The sequence below is a fragment of the Tyto alba genome, unplaced genomic scaffold (assembly GCF_018691265.1).
Source record: "Tyto alba isolate M040663 unplaced genomic scaffold, T.alba_DEE_v4.0 Super-Scaffold_2, whole genome shotgun sequence".
Taxonomy (NCBI): domain Eukaryota; kingdom Metazoa; phylum Chordata; class Aves; order Strigiformes; family Tytonidae; genus Tyto; species Tyto alba.
In genome coordinates, this window is record NW_024881282.1 from 80,853,685 (window position 1) to 80,866,977 (window position 13,293).

At 36.5% G+C, this 13,293-nt stretch overlaps 1 protein-coding gene across 5 annotated transcripts in view; it reads right to left on the minus strand.

The window, feature by feature from the left end:
• The window catches only part of SEMA3A (semaphorin 3A), a 336,738-nt gene that overhangs the window by 6,284 nt on the left and 317,161 nt on the right, over positions 1-13,293 (minus strand). For all 5 annotated transcript variants that reach the window (XM_032985231.2, XM_032985232.2, XM_042792922.1 and 2 more), the window contains 2 exons: positions 9,245-9,402; positions 5,055-5,122 (listed from right to left, as the gene is read on the minus strand). In XM_032985231.2, the coding sequence (XP_032841122.1) occupies positions 5,055-5,122; positions 9,245-9,402 (226 nt within the window). The remainder of the gene's footprint in view (positions 1-5,054; positions 5,123-9,244; positions 9,403-13,293) is intronic.

Below are 13,293 nucleotides of genomic sequence, written 5' to 3' on the forward strand. Positions count from 1 at the left end.
TTATTTGTCATTCTTTCCATTTTCCACTTTTTATCTTTAGCACTGGAAATCTGTAAAGAATTCTTTGATATGTTTTAACAGGAAAATGATGTCTAATTAAAATGCTCTCGGAGAAATCCTTTGTCAAGTTTTGTTTGCTTTCACTGTGCCTTTATCGTATTGGCCATGTTGTTTATCAAACACAGGCTGTTTTCTAGATGACTGAGCCAAAGGTAAAAATAAAATTGAGCTCCTGGTTTATGTTGATAAAGTAATCATACATCTTTCCATAATGACTTGCAGCCATGAGAGAAGATGGAAGGGATAGGGGACAGAATTTGGACTAGTGCTTACCCAGTTCTCAGTAAGGCAACATCAAATGGTCTATTGACACCAAACAAATAGAGAACAGGTTAGCTTGTTTTCCTCTGCTGGCTTGTGAACCTTTCCAGCAAGTAAGCAGGGTGCTATATAAACAACTAAGTGAAACAACTTTTATGACATCTCTCAGAAACCACTTCCCTATGAAGAATGTCAATGCAGCTTTGGGCCAGAAAGATGAGGAGCAATAGAGGAATGAATTAGAAAGCAAAGCAGCAAGAGAAGGGTAAGACAGCTGGAAGAGGATGCAGCTAGAGGTACCAGTGGAAAGGTCTGAGACAGAGCATGGATGAATTTGTGTCAATGAAACAGAGGAACTGGAAGTGTGTGAAGAGATTAACTGAACAGAAGTGGTAAGATGAAGACTGGAAATGGAAAAGATTGGCACATAACTCATGGGTCCAGATTCAACACTGTGAACGGCTGACTGATGGCCTGACTCTTACGATTCAAGTTAGGTGCTCATTTAGTAACAGAATTCACATGGCTGAGCAGGCATGCAAAGATCCTCACATAGCCAGCAAGAGGCAGTTTGATATCTGAACTGAGATCCACAACAGATAGCACATGTAGGGCTGCAGCATAAGATGGTCACTAGGAAATGTCCCCTTTTATAGCCTGGGACACATATCTTACTGTTCTAGCGATGTGTTTCTGTCAAACAGAGATTTACAGGTTTCCAGAATAAAGGATGGAAACACAGGGATTTCACTCTAGGATGCATGCTCTGTTTCAATTCCTCTCTGCCACATTCCATGAATCATGGTTGCAGAATGGCCCAACTTCAACAAGAGTTATCTGATAGCTTGGCTGCCTGTATTGGAAGTAGAGCTATGAAGTCAGTCTCCTAAGCCTAAGTGGACTTTAAGTCTTCTTCTCCCACATCCTAAATAGCCGATTTAACCAGCAGATTACTAATTATGTGACTTGTAGCACCACTTGACTATATTTTCCCAAACACAATGTAGTCCAAGTGAATTATACGGGAGCAGAACACATGTAACACTGGTCTCATTTGATCCAAGGAAACAGTCTTCTAGATCCTAAATAACACTACAAAGGACAAAAATATATATATTTGTTTGGCAAGGGTCTTACTGCCCATGAGCAATAACATATTTTTAAGTCTATAGAGAAGTATCTGCTCAAAAACTTAGGCACCTAGGATATCCTTAGAATCATACAATAGTTTCAGTTGGAAAGGTCTTTTAAAGGTCATCTAGTCCAGCCCCTCCCTGTAGGGACATCTTCAACTAGATCAGGTTGCTCAGAGCCCTGTCCAACCTGACCTTGAATGTTTCCAGGGATGGGGCATCTACCACCTCTCTGGGCAGTGTGTTCCAGTGTTTTACCACCGTCATTGTAAAAAATGTCTTCCTTATATCTATTCTGAATCTACCTTCTTTTAGTTTAAAACCATTACCCTTTGTCTTATCGCAACAGGCCCTTCTAAAAAGTTTGTCCCCATCTTTCTTATAAGCCCCCTTTAAGTGCTAAAAGTCTGCAGTAAGTTTTCCCTGTAGCCTCCTCTTCTCCAGGATGAACAACTGGAACCCTCTCAGCCTTTCTTCACAGGGGAGGTGTTCCATTCCTCTGATCATTTTTAGTTTCTAAGTATTCTTAGTATCTAAGAAGCTAGTCACAAGTTTTCATGAAAGTTACCTTGAAGGTGGGTGCTCTGATGCCATTTCAAACTTCTGAGTGTTTTCTTGGATCCAGTCCATGGCGTTCTAGCGTGTTAGAGATCGCCATGGAAAGTGGCAGAAACCCCCTTTAAATTTCCTCAAACTCCAGACAATATAGTATGTGTGACAGTCATGCAATGAGAAATGAAGGATTTAAGAGATCCTTCAAATTCCATTTCCATTATTTAAGGGAGCAGAAAGCAGGTCCAGAAATGTCTATAAAGTTCATGCAATATTGTGCATGTGGCATACAGGAAAGTAACCAGAGTGATGGAATAATCATAGAATCAGAGTGCAGCTCTGGGACTGAGGGAGAAACTGAAGAGACTAAGAGGAAGAGTGAAAGTCTGGGAAGTTCAGAAGAGCAGCTGGAGGAATTAGAAAATTATAGAAGTCATGAAGTTGGTTAAAAAATTCAACCCAAAATCCTGCCTGAGAGCTGTAATTCCCAAAATTAACCCAACAGCAGTATCAGTTTACTACCCTGATAAATACATAATTTCTGACATAATCAAAGAAGTATGAAAGGCTAAGTACTTATACCAAGATTGCTTTGCAGATGAATGAATCTCTATATACAGTTAAAGTCAGAGTGATTCTTTGAGCTTCCACTGGGAAAAATCATACAAAAAATGGTGCCTTTTTGTTTACAAGTTCTTCAAAAAATAACAATTAATTTCTTTATATCACTAATATGTTATGCTTAAAAAAGGTGTTTTTAGATGACACAAAGGTGACCATGCTTTTAGATTTAAGCATTAAAGCCTGGCCAAACACCTGTACAGCTAAGGATCTTCAGCTCCCTCTAATGTTGTTGTGTAGCCATTTTATACTGCTTACACATTTGCACAAAAGGGCAACTGAAAAAGCTATCTAAACCTTATTAAAAGCATTATTGCTTCAGACTGGTACCAAAGTAAGTTTCTGCAGTGTCTTTAAAACTGAGATATACAATAAGAGATTATTCTTGTTTCTTTTGGTTCACATGGAGAATCAACCGGCAGTTACTGCAAAGAAATGTGTAGGCAAGTAGTAAATGATTCCTGGAGCTTATTTTTGACTACAGACAAACCCAATTCTTTATCTGTTGTCCAGGAAACTAGTAGTCATAACCAAGGAAAAACTCAGCATAAGTTGGCATAAGAAGTTTATGGGACATGCAGCTGTCTCTGCAATGCACGATCATATGTAAATGACAAGTAAATTTATGATAATTTTATACTTTTACAACACAGAATTAATTTAGAGAAAACTTCACTCAAGAACAATCTAAAGTATTTTACTGCTGCATCCTTAAAGTCTAGGACCTAGAACTGCATTCCCGCAATATTTTTTGTAAGTAACTGATTATTGTAATCACTCTGTCTTCATTTCAGTGTTAAGTAAAATTTTCAGTGATATCTTGCTCTGCTCATTTTGACAAAGACATATTAAAACTCCTTGTAATCAGATGTACCATATAATAGCTCTTTCCTGACCTTGAGTTTTCATGATTGTTGTAATGAAAAAACTGTGCTGGATTACTCTCTTCCCTTTAGAGAAATCTATTTACTAAATATGGGAAGATACAAAAAACAAAGTGTTTTGAAATCCTTTTCTTGTCTATGAAGATAAAGAAAAGACCTACAGTTGTATAAAGCACAGCTAAAAAGGGCAAGAGAACATAAAAAACACTTGACACATAGTAGCCTGGATCATCATTTTACTCATGAGTAAAATGTCCAGATAGTAAAAAGGTAAAGCTAAGACATGCTTCTGCTGGTAATAAAATCCATGTTTAGTGCCTGGTGAAATTTTCCTTTTGGGGAACTGAAAATGTCATCTCAACATCAGTACATGGATGATCTCTCCATAAGCATTACTAGATATCACGCAACTGGAAATTTGTGAACTTTCTACTAGTCCACATTGACTTGTTCAAATCTAAATTAGTTGTGCATTCATGAATTCTCAGAAATTGACAACTGCATATTGATAAGTTTATTCATGTGCATTTCCAAACCCTTTTCCCCTCTGAGTAGTTTGGCCTGAGTCTGACAATCAAGAAATAAACGGAAAAGTTATAGTAATGTTAGCTGCGAGTTTCAAATTATTAAAAAGGAAGATAGAAAAAACTATTACTGAAATGTAATGGTGGTGAATTATAGCTGATAAAACCAAACTTTGGACTATTTATCATTCTTGCTATTACAAGGACGGAAAGGACATGAGGGTTTTGAGGTATCTCAGTTTTCAGCCACCACTTCTTTATTTATCCCAGAAATCCGTCCAGTGGTTTAACTGTTACTATAGATGTAACACAAACATGAGTAATCATTTTTTTCCAGCAGAGGGAAGTATTGCCTAAGTATTCTCTTCACTTACGATAAAATGGACAGTTTTTGTTTTCTGAGGGAAGATCTTCTGAAGAGTTTGGCAACAAATTAGTAACTGTGAGATGTTTATCAGCCAAACAATACAAAAAAGGAAGATCTGGTCAATACACTGTGGAAAAGAAACAACCAAGAAAATAACAAAACCAAAAGATGGCAAAGAAAACCCATGCTGAAAGGAACATGGAATGGGACTACTTAAGGTAGCATCCTGATCTTAAAGGCTACTAGTGTAGCACCTACAACAAAGATCATTCCATATTTAAACAAGGTAGTTGATTATGTGCTTGGTTATCATCCTATGCAAAATGTATGAAGCTGTTCTGAAGGAGATATGACTCTTTTCTGACATAATACACCTAGCCTCACGGTATAGTATTATCACATAAGTGAAGCACAAAAATGGAAACAAAACTGTTAACTTGAGGAAAAACAAAACAAAACAAAATAACAGTCTTTAGTGTCTGATCCAGGCCATTGTGAGCAATCTAAATTGGGATAATGATGTATTATATTCATCCTTCCCAGATGTTCAAGACAATTTTACCAGCAAATCATTCATGTGCTTCCTACTCTTCTCATGCAGTCTATAAATTACATACAAACTAGTTGTACTTCAGTCATACCCATAACTCACCATGATGCTGCAGGTCTGAGCAGTGGGTAAGAGGGTCTCCATTTCGTATGTCTTGTCGTCTAGTACGTCTGCAAATATAATATTTGAAAACAGTTAGTGACCTTCTCAGTGGTCAGCATTCACATTTGCCATGACTGAAGAGGAACAAATGGAATATATATATAATTATATAGGTCACAAGTGCACCTAAACAACACTGGGAAGGAAATCATATTGTTACTGCTATATTCTATACATCATCATGTTTTATAGAATCAGCTTTTACTCTTACAGGTAAAGTTTTCACAAACTGGTAAATACATATCTATTGTACTGAGCCTATGAAGTTTATTTTAACTCTGTTGGCCATATTGATCACAGACAAATTCATTACTTGATTCCTAGATACAGGGACTGCTAAGGGAACAAAATGTATACCGTACACTTTAACATGGATCAAAAAAGAGCAATAAGCCACAGCTTTTTTGCAAGTAGAGAATATTTTAAGTATCATGGCATCTTTTAGCTAAAATGAAATGTTAGGATGGATGGCTTTGAAAGAATGTCAAAGTGCTGTATTTTCTACAAAATCTAACTTAAAATACATAGATCATTTCAGCCACTACAGATCTCACCAAAACAATTCTGATAAAACCTTTTCCAAAACTGTTGCAAATGGTTTTGTCTTCAGAACAAACAGAATAAAATAATTGGATAGGAAGATTTTGGAATGTCATTTATTCCATCCTTTGTAGCTTGAGTCTGGGTTCTAGCATTGATTGCATGTCCATTTAATATAATATATCCTTTCCCCAGCTTGATTTCCACTGGCTTATTTGGAAAACATATTGATCTGCGCTAAAAAAAATGTATTTCACAGAAGAAATCTTTTTAGTACAGTTTTATTTTGTATTTTTTTTTCTTTCTTTGTCTGCTCCTATTTTTATTTAAATAGCTGTGACACAAAATTCAACTGAGCCAGAGAAAAGCGTTTCATATAAAAAAAGAAAAAAGAACTCGGCAAACAAAGATGTGTTTCAAGTGCGAGCACTTTACTTTATGAATCAGAGAAAGCCTGAGGGCTTTCAAAATCAGAAGAGAACAAAGAGGATTAGGCTGCTGAACAATGCTGTGATTTGAGATTATGGCATCCAGCAAGGGATATGCAAAAGTCAAGTAGCCTTGTAAAAAGCACTGTTGGTCACTCCCTTGTGACAACAACTCACATTTTTAAAAAGCCATTGTTCTGCAATACAGAGACCATCTCTCTTCTTTTCACTAGCCCCGTTTGCAGACCCTCACGAACAGCGCACCATCAGCACATACTAGGAGTTCTCACAGAGGCACTTTCAACTGCACAGCTCACTCCTCTTGGCTGGAAGATTTTAACCTTTTTTTTTCTTTCCACTGAAAACTACTGAAATGTTAAACTGAAATTAGTTACGTGAAGTATGGCAACAGGTGTTTTGGGTTTTTTTTGGAAAAAAATAATTCAGAATGTGCACTTTTTATATCTTTTTTTGAATAAAAACTTTTAAATTATCCTAGTGAATTAGCATGCTTTAATAAGAAGGAACCTTTTGTTGATTGATATGTGATTCAAAAAATGTACTAATTCTGATTTCAGATATCATCTTCATATTACTCATTACCAATGAATAAAAATGCACTGAAACAGAAGGAACAATAAAATTTTGTTACTCCTTCCTGAATTTTGAAATGCAGCATATTTATAGGATACTATTTGTAGAAAAGAAGTCTGTGGAATGACTCATATTACTGTCAATGGAGTTTGGATGAGATGTTTAGTTAGAATATCAAGAAAATGTCGCACATATCACCATTGTATCAACATGATGATTTATGAAATATGAACCAGAACACATCTGCATGGGGTAAAGTTAAGTGGTCACACTACAGGAGCTCTGAACTGTCATTTAGACTTGTAAAATACACAAAGAAAGAAAAGTAAATTAAAATCATGGCTCATAAAAGCTTCCTTTAAAAAAAAAAGAAAAAATAAAAAAACAAAAAACAAAACCCCAAACCATTAGTAAATCATCTGTGCAATTGCCTCAGGACTCAACTTTGCCAATATTTCTAGAGCCTAAAATTACAAGGATTCATTATTAGGAAAATGTTGACATTTAAGCTGTTTCCAACAATGCTGATTTTGTCATACATGCATTCAAAGTTGGCTGGAGATAGTGGGTACAGCAGATACCAGGTAAACAAAGGATCCTCTCCCCCAGTAACACAGACCTTTATTCTGCTTCTGCTGCAGACAAGGGAAAAATGGGGGGAAGTAGAGGGGGATGGAGGCTTCTTCTGAATGCATTGTCAGGATCCCAGCCTCCCAGGACTTACGTTTTCTTTCATAGTGGCCTCAAGAAGAGTAAATTCTGCACCCCCAGGTTTTCCTGTAGCTGTGAAACCCAGTTTAGCCCCAGTAATCCTGCCCCTTAATCCCTGTAAGAGGTCCCAGTCCCTTTACCCCTGATGGCAAGTGAGCTTGGTGTGCTGTTTAATAAATTGGATAGACAGATTAGGAAAAGACAAATAGCCCTATTTCTTCCATCAGTATAAGCAGATGAAAGACGGGATGATGTGCTCTATGGGTCTTGAGGTGGACTGGGAATAGGAATGGGTGCTAGTGAATGCTGATAAAGGCTGAGGTTCAGGGGTAACGATTAGTAGGGCGGTAGCAGGGGAGAGTGAGTCAGTGATTCCTGACCTTATTGTCTCTTTTGACTCAGAGGCAATACTCAAACCATACTGACTTCTAACACTTAAAACTCTCAGATCAAATCAATCTCTTAAACTCTCCTTGAAAACCTCATGATTCCCTCTCACCTCTTTCCTCATACAGAGAAACTCCCATGCTCCCACCATAATTTGAATTTAGCCCGTGCAGCTGAGAAAATTTGACTGGCTCTTCTTTTGGGATGGGTTCAGTTTATCCTTTTTAATTCTTTTCTAAAGAATTTCACAAAAAGCTTGTATCAGGTTAACTCTGTTTCCTGGTGCAAAAATAGAACCTGATGTTCCACAAGCAGCTTTTTGTTTTGTCATCATTATTTGTTTAGGATACGTTGTAATGCAAACCTTGAAATTTTAATCCCCTCCATCTGAAAAGTCTGTGACACAAATGCTACTACCCAGCCTTTAACACATGTCACCTTCCGCAATAACCAATCCAAATCTGGCATTTGGAGTCCTGACATTCTCAACTAAGTATTTGCTACTGTTAATTTTATGTATATAAACCCTTCTGTATATAAACCCTTATGTGTATAAACCCTCGTATTCCTTGTTTCTTCATAAGTGCAAGATGTTTGGCATATTCAATTTAATGTGAGCACTTTTTTATCATTTTAGCCAATTTATCATGGGAATCTCAACACTACAGCAATATCTGTTCTTATTTGCAAGTGATTATCTATTCAGTTATTCCTAATTTCTACTTCAGTAGCTAAGAGCTGTTCACTAACTAGCTAATATACTTTAAGAGAAAGAATTCCAAAGATAAAGACAGTCAAAGAATATATTATTTTAAGTCTTCAGATCAGGCAAGTAGGACTTGTTTATTTTCTATAAAAATAATATTTTTCACTTGAAGAATCTGTTTTCCCTTAACCTCTGCATTGCAACACCTTTAGCATCAGTGCAGAGTGAATGTAAAATAGCGGTTGTTCTCATCTGGTAGCACTTGGACACATGTCAACATATACAAGTTATACTTTTAAATAATAACAATAATGTTATATATCATGAAAAAATAACTTTCCGTTCATATCCAAACACTTTATAAATATTTACTTTGAATTATAATTCATGAAAATGCAGGATACTTTACTTGGCCAAGTAGTACTTTTATTTTAATATCATGCCCCCTCCTCATGTTAGAGAAAATAATTTTTTTCTTTTTGATATTTATTAGTGAATATAAAGTTATAAATCCATTTCAGAGACAATGCTTTTATGAATGTTTTCTTACAACAGCTTTTTTAAGCCAACCCAAGAAGTAGCAGTGTTCACTTTAAATTAACCAAGACTTCACATTGCTTGTAACTCCCACATTTATGTTTTTTTTGGAAGAGAAAGGGCTCCAGTTAACCATCCCATGAAAAATCTCCAAAGCCCTCTGGTCATATTGAGACCATCAGTTAAAACAAATAGCAAACCATGAAGACATCTGAAGCTGTCCCTACCTCTTAGCAGTGGGGAAGTAACGTGAGCAAGATGAACCATCCCAGGCACAGTAAGGGTCTCTCGCAAGACAGCACTCAGCACATGCTTTTCCATACACATCACAGCGGTGTAAAGGAAGCTGTGAAACTCCAGTGGCTGAGCCAATGTAGAGCTGTTGCTGTTATAAAATTTTTGTTTTATTTTGTTATTTTAATTAAAAAAAAAAATGCAAACGAACATTTTTTTCCAGGAAAACAATAAATAAAAGTTATATAATAATATATTAGGACCATTACAAATGCAATAAAGGATCATGTTCATGATGTACACTAGAGGAATGAGAAAAGAATTGTCCTCAGGATAAAAAAAGTCAAATAGGAAAAACTTTGATTTTTGTATGAAGCTCTCAGTGGCTTCTCTAAACAGTAGGAAAAATTAAAGTACTCTTCCATTTTTTTCTTTTGTATTCAGAACCCTGCACTGGGAAAGCACTACAATCAGTGACAGAACACAATGGAGATCATGCTTTTGAATTTAAAGATAAGAAAAACAACTTTAACATAAATTTCCTGTGTACGACATTGGTTTGTGTATGTGTGGGGGGAAACATAAGGTAAATTATTTCAGACTGATGTTAAGATATTTCAGCTTGAAAGTGCTGCCATGGACGCACTTCTTTTCATGTCTGATAATTTGGATGCTTCGTACTCTTTTCTACAGTTAACATACTTTAATTGAAACATATCTTTAATGAGGGGAGATGGCTTACTTTATATTGGATAAAAAACAGTCTTGAATGAAAGATGCAGTTCATATTCAGAGAGAAGCCATGAAGTAAAAAAAAAAAAAAAAAATGCATACAAAATGAACTACAGCTTTACATGGCATCACAACAGACTATCCTGTCTCTCTTAATTTCCTTTCTGATATCAAATTCATGTGGTCCATTAGGGAAGCTGGTCCCTAGAGGGATGTAAGGAAACTGAACTACTGATGCCACATGAAAGTCCAAACAGAGATATTTCAGCTTAGCACTAATTCACAAAGAAAACAAGTATGAGTAGTAAGTAAATACAGTTCCCTCTGAGATGCAAAACCTCTGAGTGGAAACCAAAATAAATAGATAAACAAAAATTAAATGGCATAATCCTTCTGGTTTGGAAACACTGACACTTTGCTATCAAAACCTTAAACTTTGTCATCCAGCACCCATGGTGGATCAATTAATACATTTCTTTTTAAGGTCACACTCAAAGAAGTGCCACCAGGAAAACAGAAAACTGTATTCATTTTTCTTTCTTAGAAAACAAAGCAGGTGTGAAAAATAAGATTTCAAGAAATGTTGTCAAAATTCTTCATCTACATTGTGATGTCCCAGAGGTACCATTCAGAATGGAAGGTGTCTGAGGTTATCTACCTACTAGAAATTATGAGTACTGGATACCAGAAGACAGCAAAACCAAAATCACTCATAAAAGGTGCTGTGTTAACTTCTTTCAGAGACAGCAGCTTGGCAGTTTATACAGACATAATAATTATAACAGAAACATCCCATGCATTTATATAAACACCAGTATTTTCTCAAGGAAAAATATGACAAGGAAAGCACCCAAAGGAAAATTTACTGGTAAACTGAAAACTAAGATCTTTCTAAGCAGCTGCTTCCATCTATTACAGTGCCATAGCTAGATTGTAAACCCACATTCTCTGGGCAAAAATCCCTGACCACACAGAGCTCTACACAAAGCCTGAACTATACATATAACTCCCCAGATAATACTGTATCCTTGAGAAGCAGATGACAAGCAGCAGATATTATAAGCTGGTTCTCTATAACTTAGGTCACTTAATCAAGTACGCAGTTTAGGTGTACGTTCTACAGCAAAAAGTGCATCAATTCAAATCTTAGGTGACCTAACCATTTCTCATGGGATGCCTTTTCTCTTTACTGATTATGGAGGCAGCATAGGTCAAATTAGAGCTTCAGTTAAGTGTCTTAAATGTCCAGATGGTATTGATCTAAGTCCTATGTAATTGGGGCATTAATATCTATATAAGCATGTAGCAATGTGTGATGCATCTAATATAAAAATCAACCCAGAGAATGCACATGGGAAAATAAGGAAGAATGGTGTAATGGTTTCCTATGTACCTCTGTAACCAATTTCATTTTGTCAAAAACCCCTCCCTGATTCCTAATAAATGTCTTCAGAATTAAAGAATGACCAGTAACACATAAGGAAAAAAAAAAAAAAAAAGTGAGGCCAAAATAGGGTTACTTAAAGACTCTATTCCTTGTATATAAGTTCATAAAGTTCAGCCAGTGAACTACAGCATGTGTTTCAGGTGCTGCACAGCCTGAAGGCTGCTGCCCTGTTTGCTGCTCTTCTGATCATGGTTTTAGACTCCATCTGGTGATCATTATTCTGGACACTAATAATATATAAATCCAGGCAGTATGAAATTCAGAAAATAGTAATAGAATTATTTGCATCAATGGTCTGACCTTACTTTGCCATACACAGTCAAAGTGCCTTCTGGGCAAAGAGTCTCTCTCAAGAGGTTGTGAATTTAATAAATCAGCTGATTATCATACCAAACCACAAGGGGTGGGGAGGGTGGGGAGAGAGAAATTTGTTCCTAAAAATTCTTGCAGAAGTATCAGAACTCCAGAAAACCTGAGGAGACTAATATTTTAAGTAATCCAGTGGTTTCTGTTTGCCCCAAGGTGCTGCCAAAAAATGCAGTCTTTCCCTAGAAGCCGAAGAGATAATTGAGAATTTTCCATGTGAAATTTAAAAAACAAAAAAGAGTGATAAAAAGACGTAATGCTTAAAAAGAACAACTTAGGTAGAATTTTAAAATAAACTTTAGGGATCATGAGGTTCAAACCCCATTTAATTTAATTTTATGTCTTGAAAAGTAACTTGCAGAGTAGTTCAGGGGGCCATTTAAGTGACGTATCCATTTTGAGCTGGTCCTTTCTGTATGTTCACTATGGACAGAAATGGTGATCTCTGAATAAAATTCAGTACTTTGTAAAAATACTAAAACAGTAATCACTAACTTCTTTCTGAAGGTTTCTGCTTTGACTTTGAGAATCTTATGGTGGAGAAACAAAATCTCCTAGCTCCTGAACACAGCAGTTCACCGGACAAGGAGCTGGCCTGTATCAGCCAAGGATCTCCTTGTTTTTTTCAGATCTTACCAGAAATTCAATGGCTTTTTGAAACAGAGAGTCAAAAACCTGAGTCTGAGAAAAAGATGAGAGCTTGCTCCACAGAAAGTCACCACTGATTAAATGCCAGGCCTGATTTTTTGGTTTGCTTCTACATTTTTTTTAAAATTATGAAGCCCCACCTGACAGCCTTAGGGCCAAGTGGTAGCCAGGGCACCCTGCAAGCCTGGATCCCATGGAACTGTGGATTTAGGCAGCTGTAGGGTGTTACGGTGGCTCTAGGATGCTGTCCTAGTTTTGTGTCTGTTGTTAACAAAGCATAGGTTGTTCAGGTAATAAAGGCTACACCAAACTAGGGCTATGAGACAAATCAGGAGGAATACATAGCTTTAGTGAGAAAATATAATTCCTGTGAGTTAAATGACAGTAGAGTTGAGAAAGACTGTAACAAGGCTTGATCTTTCACCTAAAGGTTAAATTTGCTTCCTCAAAGTGACTCTTGATCAAGGGCCAAAGTCATATAGAGAGGGGCATGGGAGTCTTAGAGTTTTATGTAAGTTAAAACTTAAACTGAGTTCTGCTCCTGAAGAATTTGTGGATTTTGTTTTTTAAGAAGGTCATTTGTAACATATCATACTGGCACAACAGCAAAAGAGTTAGCTTTGAACAACCATTGTAATTAAACATTCAAAAACAAGGAGAAACTCCCCATACCATGTTTCTATAATTGCATGCGAGGATTGTTGGTGAGAAAGTAAAATGAAGTGATTGCTTGAAAGTTATTCAATAGGACATGTTGGTTTTACTGTTTACATTTCATGATCCTGCTTTCTACAATGCATAGAATTATCATGCTGTTCATAGGAAAAATGCCCTGCTTATCAGAACACA